The sequence below is a fragment of the Diuraphis noxia genome, unplaced genomic scaffold, assembly GCF_037042655.1.
Source record: "Diuraphis noxia isolate RWA-SAM2 unplaced genomic scaffold, SU_Dnox_SAM2 contig0001, whole genome shotgun sequence".
Taxonomy (NCBI): domain Eukaryota; kingdom Metazoa; phylum Arthropoda; class Insecta; order Hemiptera; family Aphididae; genus Diuraphis; species Diuraphis noxia.
Window position 1 is genome coordinate 84881568 of NW_028301711.1, and position 13232 is coordinate 84894799.

A 13232-nucleotide genomic window follows, 5' to 3' on the forward strand; every position below is an offset into this window, starting at 1 on the left:
ATTTTTATTAAATATAATATAAATAATTTATTAAGAGTGATTAAACATTCCTAATAATTCCAATATGTGAGACATAGAAAAAATAGCACTTCTTATCATGAGTATTAATATGTCTTTTTTATTTCTTTATCTTATATTTCATTTGTATTGATATTATTAAGAGTGTTTAATAATTTAAATCAAAATTTTAAATTATTTTGCTATTTTAATAGTAGGTCCCTTGATCCCAGAAGCCCGTCGTATATACCTTCAATATTTTTAGAAGTATACAAACAAAAAAAAACCATCAATATACTACAAAATATTGCCAGATATGAGCGCTCCATCAACCGTCAAAATCAAACCATGGAATTTCAAGAAATAAATAATCAAATAATACCTTCTACTAGTTCTACAGAACTAGATTTAAATAATATAACATCTATTAATATTAGTACTCAAGTAGCTTTTGAGGTGCCCGAGGAAAATTATATTTTTTATTGTGTTTATGAAGGTAATAATAATGGAGGTACTCAAGCATCAGTAAATTTAAATTTAAATTTTATTAAACCGAAAAGTGCAGAAAAATCTTGTGGTGTAGATTCTTCAAATACAAGTTCTTGTTTGTCTTGCCTATCATTTCATGGATATAATTCTATACAGTCTGAAAATGCTATGTTGATGAAAGTTAAACTAGGTCTAACATATTGAGCCCTTAGTACATTTTTTTCAGTCCATAGAACTACCATCAGTAGAGTATTTTCTGAATGTTTACTTATTTTAAGTCATAAAACAAATAATTTAATTTTATGGCCAAGTAAAACAACTATTGTAAACACATTACCAGAGGATTTTTTTACCTATTGATGTTTTATTATACTTTATTGGTATTCATATTTTATTATAATTTCTTTGTAATCATATAATTTCATATTATATTATTTTATTAAAATAAATTATATTTTTGGCAATTATTTATTTATTCGTAAGTCAATGAAACTTGACAATATCGAGATAAATATAATGGGGTACAAGAACGGAATCGGTTTATCCAGACCGCGGCCGCAGTCGGCCTGCCGACCGTTGGGGTAAGATAACCGAAAAGTACCTTGAATAATCTAAAGTCTAAAAAACCGTATTGAAGCATGTCGATTTCTCGATTTGTTATTTTATTATACAGTCCATTAACTGCCCGGCTGAAATAGCAGTTGTTTTTCGATATTATTTGGTTATTAGCTATTCCGTAGTCAGTCGTTGATCGAAATAAAAAGGTATTGTGATCATGTCCAAAAAAGTACATAGTGTCTATGAAATACGTATAAAAATAATAAAATATTTTGTTATTGTATTATTTATATTATTTTAAAAATGAGATACATATTAAAATACGTAATCATAAACAGTGGTGGTGTGATAGGGTATTTTATGAGGCAATTGCCTCACCACCGATTTGGTGGTAGTACCCCTTGGGATGGATATAACAATTACATACCTATGGTAAATATTTTACTAACATATTTTTTATAGTGTATAATAAACGTGGTATTGTGGTAATACTAAGGTGGATTGATTAAATTAAGGAAACCAGAAAGTATTTAAGCAAACCAATATTTTGGTTTATCAAGATAAAAATAATATTGATCGGTTTTTAATTTTCTACATTTACCAATATTTAAAAAAATTTCTATAGACTCCTACATTCGTTTGATTATTAATCACATCACTTGGCTCCGTAATTTGGATGTCTGAAGTTGTTTATGTGGATTCTATTGTATCTAAACTATTTTCAAATTAAGAATAAAATACATTTATGCTCCGCTCTGATTCCAAATTGCACTTGACATTTTTCAGTGAATTTATGTATGAATAAAGGATACCTATAGCTAGATTTATAATAATTTTATTATAGTTAAATGTGTACCTGTATAATGTCTAACTATATTGTTATAATATATTAATGATATAATTCTTTAGTTGTTTGATGGATTATTAGTAATACCACCGATTATATAAAATTATATAATCTGTGGTAATACTATAGTAATAATTTAAATTACATAAATAATAACAAATTAGCATCATATTAATAAATTATTTAATTATATTATGCATAAAAACTAAATTGTAATATATTTGAATTTGGAACCAACATTGTCGGTGTTTTAAGTAATTTTTTAAGTCCGTCGGCGCTGTTTAATATAGGGTCTTGAGTTATTATCAGCCGCTTCAACATGGACTCCTCTTGGGCATTAAACTTCATTCTGACTGGTGATACAACACTGATTCTCTTGAACAGTTGCCCCACAGCGGAGGTAGGTGTTTGTGGACTATTTGGTAAGGGATGGACTATAAAATAAAAAAAAAATTAATTAAAGAGTAACTTAATCAATACAGAGAAATTAAAAAAAAATCAATAATTAAAATGTTGCACAATACCTAACGCAGGAGTTTGTGGGGTCTGGACTTCGTCGACTATAAAAAAAAAAAAATTACAAATAAAATAATGATTATTAAGGTAACAATAACAATTAAATTTTACATATAGGTCTGCCGGAAGACGCATCGACATACAAATCCCTGACGATTGGATTTTTTGGAACACCAGCACCAACATCATTGCCCGTTGAAGGAAGGGTGCCAGCCTCAGACACCACAGCCTCAAACAATTCTCTCCTGGTAGGTGTACATACCGGGATGGCCCGATACGCAACATCAACTGTTGGTGCAAGAGGGTCACGACGGAACGGATAGTGGGTCCTTTTGTCAAAACAATGAAGTGGCCCAGTGAGCGGATTGGATTGATAATGCTCCTTCATTGTTCGATAGTAATCCTGTTCCGACATCAACCAATCAATCTATTAACAAACAGAATTAAATACATAAATACATACAATAATTCAAAAGCTAGGGACCCAAAAAATTTTTAATGCTAGTTTCCACATCAACCCACGAGGTGTATAGCACATAGAATGCGTTTTTTTTTAAGTGGTTTCCCCAATAGGCCTAATCCACGTTATCAGCGATAGCAAAAACAAATTAAATTATTAAAGACTCAGAAGCGTTTGATCAAGCTGAGCTTGTTGCAACTCGACCACAGTTTGAAAGACACGCTCGGATCGAGGATGAAGTTCGGCAACATAACTCCAATCGCATCTAAAAAAAAACAAAATATAAATGAATATAACATTCGTAAAACAAACAAATTTAAAAAATATATACATACAACTGACGATGTGTGTGGAGGCCAACAATACCACAGGTATAACCTCCACACACCTTTCCATCAGATTTTATAAATAAAATTGGACGATGTCAATGTCAGGACGACGGTTCACTAATGTGTACAGGATGGACAGCCTGTACACATTAGGTTGCATAAACGCATTTATGACCGTGGAATAGTTGACGGTGCCAGTAATGGACAAACGTCAAATACGTCCTTCCGACGACCATATTCCGTCACGAGCCTTTTTATCGTGAATGCGGTAGCGGCTGACGATGGGATGCCCATTCCACAGTCAACGATGTAAAAATTTGTGCCACGGAAAACCTAACAAACGAACCGACAGGCACATGGCCATATGTCTGTTTCTGGTGTTGGTGAATTGAAGATGCCGTTTAACTCTGGCAAATACCTAATGAAACCATTTTCATCCCGCCGACTTTTCTTTCTACTACCCGGGGCCAATTGGCGGCAGAGGAAAATGGTAGAAACACGATGATAATCAAGGTGCCTTGATTCACCAAACGCAAAAAACCTTAAAATAATCTCGACATCATACACGGTAGCTAACGACTACAACAGAAAAAACTTAATTAAAACATCAACCTCATATAAGTAAGATATACACAAAATACACTTACACGATAGTGAAAACTGGCAGTCTCACATTGTTCCACCAAATTTACAAAACGACCCAACTTCTCCAACATTATAGAATTAATATAATAAGGCCAATCTTTCGATGAGGTGACCAACAGGCCCTCGCCGAAAACGAATTCGGACATGCGTGACCCATATGTGGCCATCAGTGACAACACCGCACTCGATGTTGCGCCTCCAACCACACACTCGAAACGGACACCCGAGCCCTTCACCGCGTCCCGCAAAAAACTTCTAAACGCGCTAATAAATTGAGCAGCACTGTTATTCAATCGCTGAAGTGCTGACATAGGGCTACTACTTGATTTACTGCCACCTAACATCAGCCACATAAACACTGATGTGTCATCTAACCCACGGCGATGGATATGTACGGCCGGATTGTACGCCTGTACATAATTACAGCTGGGTAGAAGGTGCTAAATGATATAATAACAATCATTATAAATCAATAATAAGTAATTTAAAAGAAAAAAAAATACTTGATGAGGTTGACGGACTCCATCAGCCGTACAATAGCCAAAATCGAAAACACCCAACCCGGGGTAAAACTTAACCCCATTAAGCGACCGCCGGGCTGCCTCACTGCTCACCAGCACTGCCCTCACCGACGACTTCATGCTGAACTCCACAGCAAAGTGGCATTGCACAATGACCACGCTGGCGTGGAAAGGATCAATAAAACGACCGATTAGGGTGAGGGCAGCGTCTTGATCTAGTTTAAGCCCATGCAGCGCGACATAAAACCTGAAATTCAATAACATAATGTACAATTACACTAAGGAAAATATAAAAGAAATACAGGAGTTAACACTTACAAATAACAGCTAAAAGTACCGGCTTTGGTGCTCAACCGCTCCACCTCGAAAGCCAACTTCGGCCAGTCGGCAGGGTGGAGGTGCCACTTGTTAACAAAGGGGTTACCCGCACCCTTCCTCCTACTGCGACTGTCTGAGCCCAACTTCAGTATTGCTGGGCCCAAAACAGTCATCGAGCACTGCTTTCGATAATCTGCTGTTGCAACAACCTCCTCACCGTCCAACTAGTCCTCTGAGCTATCCGAAGACAAATCAGAGGAGCGACTGGACGGGGTACTAACAAGAACCCTTATTGGAGGGTCACCTCCAAGGGTGAACTCAATGTGAGTATATGCTATAATATTAAAACAAAATAATAAACCTAACCTAAAACCCTAATTAACGTTAATACTTACTCTTCCGAGACACACCAAATACTCCTTGAAGCAATTTTTTGTGTTCCTACACGGAACACAACAGCCGGCGAGGTTGACGTCGAAAGGCATAGTTGGTTTGTAGGCTGCTAACGATGAAAAACCATAAAGCACGCTGTCGACATCAACCTCGACTGGATTCAACTTGTTAACATCCTCGATCGAAAGGACAGTAAACTTGAAGTTTAAATTTAAAAACAAAAAAAAATATTAAATCCTCAGAAATTTAAAAACAATGACCTTGAAATCAATGTTACTTAATATTTTTTACTGAACAGTACAATATTCTTATAATATGGCAAACATTTTAGAGGGGGCTTTGCGAATACCAGGGGGGACTAATTATTATAATTAGGCCTGATTTTCACCTCTCTTTTTTTGCTATCAAAAACAGCAGAAATATATTTTAATACATTTCTCCGTTAGTTTTTAAATATTAAAGAGTAACTAATATTATACAATGCATTTATACTTAATTTTTTTTTTTTTTTTTAAATATTATTTATTAAATATTCATAATAAAATAATTATATTGAGTTATATTAAATGTAACAGATGTTAATAAGCATAATATATGTTTAATTTAAAGCTCATGTTTATTATTTTAGTAATTAAAATAACAAAATGTTAAAAATAACGAAATTAATAGATTTGTATTAACTATTTTGGTATGAATTAAAAGACAAATTCTAAAAGAAAGTACCACATAAACAGGAATTGTATAAAAAAAAGTGTAAATAAAATAAATAATAAATTACAAATAATACTGTAAATAAAATACAATAAAATTTAGTACAACATAATTATTAAACAAAATATGTTATCCTTACGATGGTTTTCCATTGATTCTAATAAAGGGTAAATTTAACATTATAGATTACACTGATTATATTAAGGTAAGATTTGGTTTGAAATTTTTCTTTTTGATTCCAATAAACGGTTGATTCTATAAACCATTGATTACCTTAAGGGAATTCAATACCGACCGTTTTTTCGACTAAAACATCCAATCTTTTGTCCATCAGTCCGATGGACCTAATAATGCGATAAGACTTTTAAAAACTGATTTGAATTTGTTATTATGTCTTCTTGAGATTGGCCACGCCACTTTTTAAAATTTCGGCCCCTAATCTTTATAATATGGATTTAGAGATTGTGAAATTTAAAAAATTGTAAGTTTTAATTATACTGAATTAAAATTGTAAATTCGAAAAAGTTGCTCGGCCGATCTCAAGAAGACATGATAACGAATTCAAATCAGTTTTTAAAAGTTGTATTGCATTATTAGGTCCATCGGAATGATGGACAAAAGATTGGATGTTTTAGTCGAAAAAACGGTCGATTTAATTTCCTCGCGCGCGCGACGTTGTACGCGTTGACATGTGTATGAGCGTGCGTGAGTGCTTATTTCTACTAACACCGTCATAAGAGAAATAACTATTTATAAGTTTACAACCGGTCCTAATATTTAATAATAAACTATAAACGATTACGATTTCGCGATTACAATCTAATTGTATATTATAATATTATTAGTATATTATATTACCTACTTTGTCTATGATCACTGATCCTATCCTATAATACTGCAGGTTTATAATGTTATATTAGTTACAACTTATTCGTTTTCTTTGTACTATCATTATATTGTTTTATATATTTAAATTATACGTGCTTTAAAAAATGAACGACATATCGACAAGAAAAAAAAAAGTAAGATTGTCAAAAAGAAAAAAGAATAAAGGATTTATTGAATCGCTTACTAAATGGCGAACAAATCGTATAAACCAAACGGTAAGTCAGATATAGTTTGAAATTTGTAAAATGCGGTATACAATTCAGAAAAAATGTACTTTTGTGTTTTTATGGTTTTTTTTTGTAGGAAAACACTGATTCTGTAACTTGTCCGAATGAAAATCAAAATAATATTTACGAAAATCAAATAAATGATTTGCACTCCGATGAATCTTCGATTGCTGAGTAAGACTAATTATTAATAAGTATTATTTTCCAATTTATGTGAATATCATTTTTTTTGCCAATAGTGGTAAATTGACCACATTATCATTGGTTACATTTTTAGATTCTGAGTGGAACGAAGAATGTATTGATTTTACAATGATGTGTGTTTTTTTATTTTTTTTATTTTTTATTTTATTTTTTTGTGTCTGTCATCACCTTTTAGGACAGTAGGTAAAAGTGGTTGGATTTTCTTAAATAGTATCTTTTCTGATAGGAAAGTGAATCTAGTTGGTACTTTGGGGGATCAAAAATGTTCCAGTAGTTTTCAAAAGCGCCGTGAAAAACAAAAGAAAAATTAAGGAAAAACGGGAATTTTTACACAAAATCTGTTTTCGGAAATATCGATTTTGGTTTTTGACGTAACTCTTAAAAAAATGACCGTTGGTACATGAAATTTTGACTGAATGTTTATATTAGCATATTCTATACACCATTTAATTTTCAAAATAATTTGACTCTTTTTGAGCTGTTTACAGACAAAATCGTCAATTTTCAATATTTTTAGTTTTTTTTTTCTATAAAATTTTATTTGTTGGGCGAAAAAGCTTGAAAATTTAATACGAGGCTCCTGATTCATTGTTATAATAGCAATCGTAAAATATTAAAAATACATAGGCATTTGAAGTTCAAATTTTGACAAAATTTATCAAAATATCGAAAATTATCAATCACTGTAATTAAAAAATTATAAAATGTTCAGTTATTATAACTAAGGATTACAAATTTAAAACAAAGATTCTCATAAATAGTTCATACTGTAACCAAAAAATCTAAAAAATACATAAATAAAGTTTTTTTTTACAGACATTTTAAATTCATATTTGGACGAAATGTTTAATATTTATATTATTATATTATATTATAATAACTTTTTTGTTTATGTTTAAAATAGCTTGAAAAATGAAACAAAATGATTTCATTTATTTTATTATGTTAGGCATACGTTTTAGTTTTACCAATAAAATTTTTTATGATAATTAAAGGGTAAATTCTGATAGCATAAGTATGGACTTTTATCCACTATCGCCAGAAGCTTCACAGCATATACTAAAACCAACATTCAGCCTCAGTACCGTAACGTCAAATAACGATTCGACTTTAAGGTAAATAAAACATGAAATAGTGTGTTTAATATTATAAGTAACTATAGTCAGTAATCTAAATATTTAATTATTTTTTAGAGTTCAAAATAATGATAACATATTAAGTGGTCGAAGAATAGCCGACATAAGTTATCTTTTTAAATCTATTTCAGCAGTTTACCACACACCATTTAATTGTTCATTTAAAGATCTAATTTTTACACATGAAATTTGCAAAGGATATTTGTCTGAATTTTATTTTGAATGTTCAATGTGTAATAAAAAAGAAATAATTTATTCCGAATGTCCAACCTTAAATGACAAATTAACCGTTAATGACGCAGTTGTTACTGCTACATTAAATACAGGACAAGGTCACTCCCAATTGGAACAATTTTCTGCGATTTTAGATATGCCTTGTATGTCTAATACAAAATACCAAAGAGTGCATGAATATGTAGCAAATAAAACAGAAATGATAGCATGGGAATCAATTGTAGCGGCTGGTAAGGAAGAAGCTCGACTAGCGATAGAAAATGGGGATGTAAATAGCGACGGTATACCCTTGATAACTGTCGTTGCAGATGGTGCGTGGTCAAAAAGATCCTACAAACATAATTATAACGCATTATCTGGTGTGGTAAGCTATTATTTTAATAATTTATCTAAAATGACAAAATAAAATTGACAAATATATAAAAATTATAGTAATATATAATATTATTTTATAACAATTGACAATATTATATAATTGTATATTTATTATTTGATTTAGGCGTGCATTGTTGGTTATCGGACAAAACAGGTCTTATTTATCGGAGTTCGAAATAAATATTGTTCAGTTTGTATGAAAGCTTCTTCAATAAATAAAAAACCTACAGAACACGTTTGTTATAAAAATTGGGATAGTACCAGTACAGCTATGGAGTCGGACATCATTTTAGAAGGTTTTCGACAAAGTATGGCTATGCATGGTTTAATTTATCACAAGCTCATAGGAGACGGAGATTCGAGTGTTTTAAAAAAAATTATTTTGGCAAACCCATATGCACTGTATGATATAGACGTAAAAAAAATTGAAAGCGCCAACCATATACTTAGAAACTATATTAATCGCATTTTAGAAATTACTACTAGAAGAAAAAGTTCAAGGGGGGATGTGGTTCCTGGAGTCTTACGGAAAGTTTTAAAAGACAAGCGTTTAAAGTTGAGGTATAATTTTGTTTATAATTTGTACATTATTTTAAGTATTTAAAAAAATGAACTTTTGTTTATGTTATTGTTTTATAGGTGTGCTGTAACAAATGCAATTAAATATAGAACAAAACTAGATGTACCTCTTAATTATAAAATTACTCTTTTAAAAGAAGACATAGAAAACGGTCCATATCATGTTTTTGGTTCACATGATAAATGCGCTAGGTATAAAATTCATTAAAAAATAAATTGTATTTATATACTTATATCAGATAAGTTTTGATTAAATTATAATGTAGTAAATACATAAATACCTATTCGTTTTTTCATTATTTTAACAGTAATTTTGTTTTTTATTAATAAGTCTAAATGTTTAGCTATTTTTGTAATGGACCCAAACTTGGCGAACAAAACTATGTATCTGAAATGGAAAAATATGGATTATGGCAGGATATTTTAGCAGCAAGAAATTTAGTAGTGCATCATTCAGACAGTCTTATTCATTTTGTAAATAATAATCATGTTGAAGGATATAATAGCATCGTAGCTAAATATGTCGGTGGTAAACGTATAAATTATTCTTTAAGAGGTAAGAGTGAGAGACAAACAAATTAATAGATTGTTTTTATAGTTAATTTATATATCATTGATAGGATCCTACCAATCTCGCTGTAATATAGCAGTTTCAGCATATAACTATGGACCTAGTTATATAAGGTACTTCCACAAAAAAGCCACCAACCAAAGCCCCGGAATGTACACAAAACAGTATATCAACAAAAGTATTCAACGTCGAAATAAGTCTTCCCAAAGACGTTTAATTTTTAGTCAATTAAGGTTTGTGTAGTAAATAGTAATATTTACTGAAAATAAATAATAACATAAACATAATATTTATAGAAACGCAAATAAAAAGAAAATTATTTCACAAGGGCCTGATGAAGACTATGGTGCAGTTCAAACTGAAAATCAAATTGTAGACATGCCATTCACTGAATATGAAAAAAAAAAGTAGATTTTCTAAGTAAATTAAAGCTCACTTCAGATGAAATTCATGTATTAGAAAGGAGAACTGTAGATCAATCTAGTAGTGACGAATGGCGGAGACAACGTAAAATGCGTCTCACAGCTTCAAATTTCGGAAAAATTTCAAAACTTAGAGCTACTACTTCTCGGGCAAATACTGTCAAGTATATATTGTATGAGCTATTTTCCGGCAATGTTGCTACAAGGTTATTTATTTTTTATTTAATTTATCAATTATAAATACGAGTACATGATAATAAATAAATAAAGTTAAATATTATTTATTTATTATTTACTTCTAAATAATAATTATTAATTGACACCTAGCTTTTTCGTTTAGATATGGAATTGAAAATGAGCCGATTGCGAAAAAATGTTTAGAAATTAAACTAGGTGTAAATATTCAGCCTTGTGGTCTTTTTGTACATCAAAAATTAACATTTTTGGCAGCTAGCCCCGATGGTTTAATTGATAAAGATGGAATAGTGGAGATTAAATGTCCAGCCTCCATTAAATATATGACACCAGAAGAAGCTTTTGAAAATAAAAAATTAAATTTTATGAGTCTTAAAAATGGAATTTTGAAATTGAAAACCACACATAGTTATTATTTTCAAGTACAGGGGCAATTGGAAATATCAGAAAGAAACTACTGTTACTTTGTTGTGTGGACACCTAAAGGTATTGTTTTAATAAATTAACTATTTCTAATAAATAATATTTTATTTATATTGATGATTCTAATGTTGGTATATAGGGATGGTAATTGATAAAATATATAAAAATTATGATTTCTGGAAAAAAATTGAACCTCAGTTAGAGAAATTTTACATGGAATGTTTACTTCCTGAACTTATCGACTCCCGGTTTGACCGAGGACTTCCCCTAAGAACTGGGCTGAATTTATAAAAATGTAATTTTTTATTTTAGTTTTATATTATGACTATTGTTTGACTCCAGCCCTACTACAATAGATTATTTTTTTATATATATGTATACTATATTTTAAATAAAAATATTAAAAATAAAAATAATTATTTTTCTCTACAGCCAACTATTTTGATTGTTTTATTGTTTATGTAATGTTTAACAGGTTCCTTATCGTTATCGAATTATTATTGACATCAATCGTGTCGTATGCTCCGGGCTACCCAATTACTCATGTCGCCGATAATAAATACTCGTAATTACCCACATATACAATACACTTATATGAGATGAGTGGTGGTGCGGGAGTCACTCACACTAATAATCAGTTACTACACACACATAACCATGTCTTGCACGCACGTATTATAGAAATTGCCTATATTTAACTCCTTAAAACAGGTCGGTATCGAATCCCCTTAAGCGGAACTCATTGTATTTAAAATACAATTCAAATATTTTTAAGAAACAGTAAATAGGAAACAGCAATTATAGGGGCTTTTACTGCTCTTAGCATATTTTATGATTGAAGAAATATTAGAAATAAAACTATATAATATTCAGTGGCGTTATGATAGGGTGGCACGACGGTCAAGTGCCACAGGCCCAATGGGAGGGAAAAAATGTGAAAATTTAAAAAAGAAAACAGATAACCATTATAAAAAATTTTAGTTTTTGATAAAACTATGTTCTAGTAAAATTATATCACTTTAAAATAAAATTAATTTAATAACTAGAAAAATGATTGACAGACACAACACGCTTATAGGTATACTCTATTCGCCGTAAGTTGACCCAATTGCGTGCATGCATACTGAGCTGCCGGAACGTCCAGAGTGTTCAGACCCCCCACACGTCGGAGACAGGTGGATTGTGATTGGTCAGTGGTGTTCGGCAATCGGCGATGTAGTCAGCTGTGAAGAATATGTACCAACATAATATGTGTGTTATATATGAATATAAATTATAAATATACATTTTACCTCGAGCTGTACTTTATATGGGTCTAAAGAAACACTTGTCTGCCTGACAACCAAACCAGTTATTACACGAAATCCTTCCATTGGTCTAAACTCCTGTACATTCAGGACATGATTGCTTTCATACAACTTTAAACCTTTATTATTAGAGAATTCAAAATGTGAATTTATGCTTTGAAAGCCATACTTTATTATTAAATTACTCATAATTTATTTTAATTTTTTTGAAAATAATTAATTCAGAACTTTTGAAGTTTGAACTTTCCATTATCTAATGGAATGTCTTGGAATATGGAGTATCATTATCTAATTTTAATTTTACAAGAAAACAATTGTTTAGGTAGGCCCCTAGTTAAGAACCGAATTAAATACACAAATTAGGCAGATGATCAAAAACATTTTAATAATAATTCAACCATTTAGTAATTATAAAATGTGACTATTTTTAAATAAATGTATATTAATCGACAGTTAAAAAAAACATTATTTACAGTTTTTCACGCGTTTTCCCATATAACGTAATAAAAAAACTTGAATTTAATCCCCTGCACTATTACAAGAGTTTACCACTAGACCGCGTTGTATTCCATCTCGCGCACGCAGTTCATACGCCAGGTGCGGTGGCAACGATCAACACTAGCGCTCCGTAGACGTTGGCGTCCTAGTGTTCTTAGTGTTGTTTTTAGTGCCCATTTTATTAATAATAAGAGGTCATAATTAATTTTTATTAAATATAATATAAATAATTTATTAAGAGTGATTAAACATTCCTAATAATTCCAATATGTGAGACATAGAAAAAATAGCACTTCTTATCATGAGTATTAATATGTCTTTTTTATTTCTTTATCTTATATTTCATTTGTATTGATATTATTAAGAGTGTTTAATAATTTAAATCAAAA

The 13232-nt window shown here is 30.8% G+C and overlaps 3 protein-coding genes and 1 pseudogene across 4 annotated transcripts in view; 3 read left to right on the forward strand and 1 right to left on the reverse strand.

Moving 5' to 3' along the window:
• Positions 1–2057: 2057 nt before the first annotated feature.
• Positions 2058–3452, reverse strand: LOC149062217 (uncharacterized). Its single transcript, XM_089219845.1, has 4 exons — positions 3203–3452; positions 2519–3132; positions 2416–2451; positions 2058–2325 (listed from the first exon to the last, which is right to left on the reverse strand). The coding sequence occupies exons 2-4, from the start codon at positions 2820–2822 to the stop codon at positions 2084–2086; spliced, it is 582 nt and encodes a 193-aa protein (XP_089075971.1). The 5' UTR covers positions 2823–3132; positions 3203–3452; the 3' UTR covers positions 2058–2083.
• A 3212-nt stretch (positions 3453–6664) lies between these two features.
• The window catches only part of LOC149062218 (uncharacterized), a 510544-nt pseudogene continuing 503976 nt past the window's right edge, over positions 6665–13232 (forward strand). Inside the window, exons 1-8 of the transcript XR_016190304.1 lie at positions 6665–6887; positions 6976–7073; positions 8099–8218; positions 8297–8837; positions 8973–9409; positions 9488–9519; positions 9774–9983; positions 10048–10127. The product of XR_016190304.1 is annotated as an uncharacterized LOC149062218 (transcript). The remainder of the gene's footprint in view (positions 6888–6975; positions 7074–8098; positions 8219–8296; positions 8838–8972; positions 9410–9487; positions 9520–9773; positions 9984–10047; positions 10128–13232) is intronic.
• LOC149062219 (uncharacterized) lies at positions 10385–11329 on the forward strand. Its single transcript, XM_089221575.1, has 3 exons — positions 10385–10626; positions 10761–11101; positions 11178–11329. The coding sequence occupies exons 1-3, from the start codon at positions 10511–10513 to the stop codon at positions 11327–11329; spliced, it is 609 nt and encodes a 202-aa protein (XP_089077701.1). The 5' UTR covers positions 10385–10510.
• The window catches only part of LOC149062220 (uncharacterized), a 204454-nt gene continuing 201732 nt past the window's right edge, over positions 10511–13232 (forward strand). Inside the window, exons 1-3 of the mRNA XM_089221572.1 lie at positions 10511–10584; positions 10761–10905; positions 12931–13037. Of these exons, the coding sequence (XP_089077698.1) occupies positions 10511–10584; positions 10761–10905; positions 12931–13037 (326 nt within the window). The remainder of the gene's footprint in view (positions 10585–10760; positions 10906–12930; positions 13038–13232) is intronic.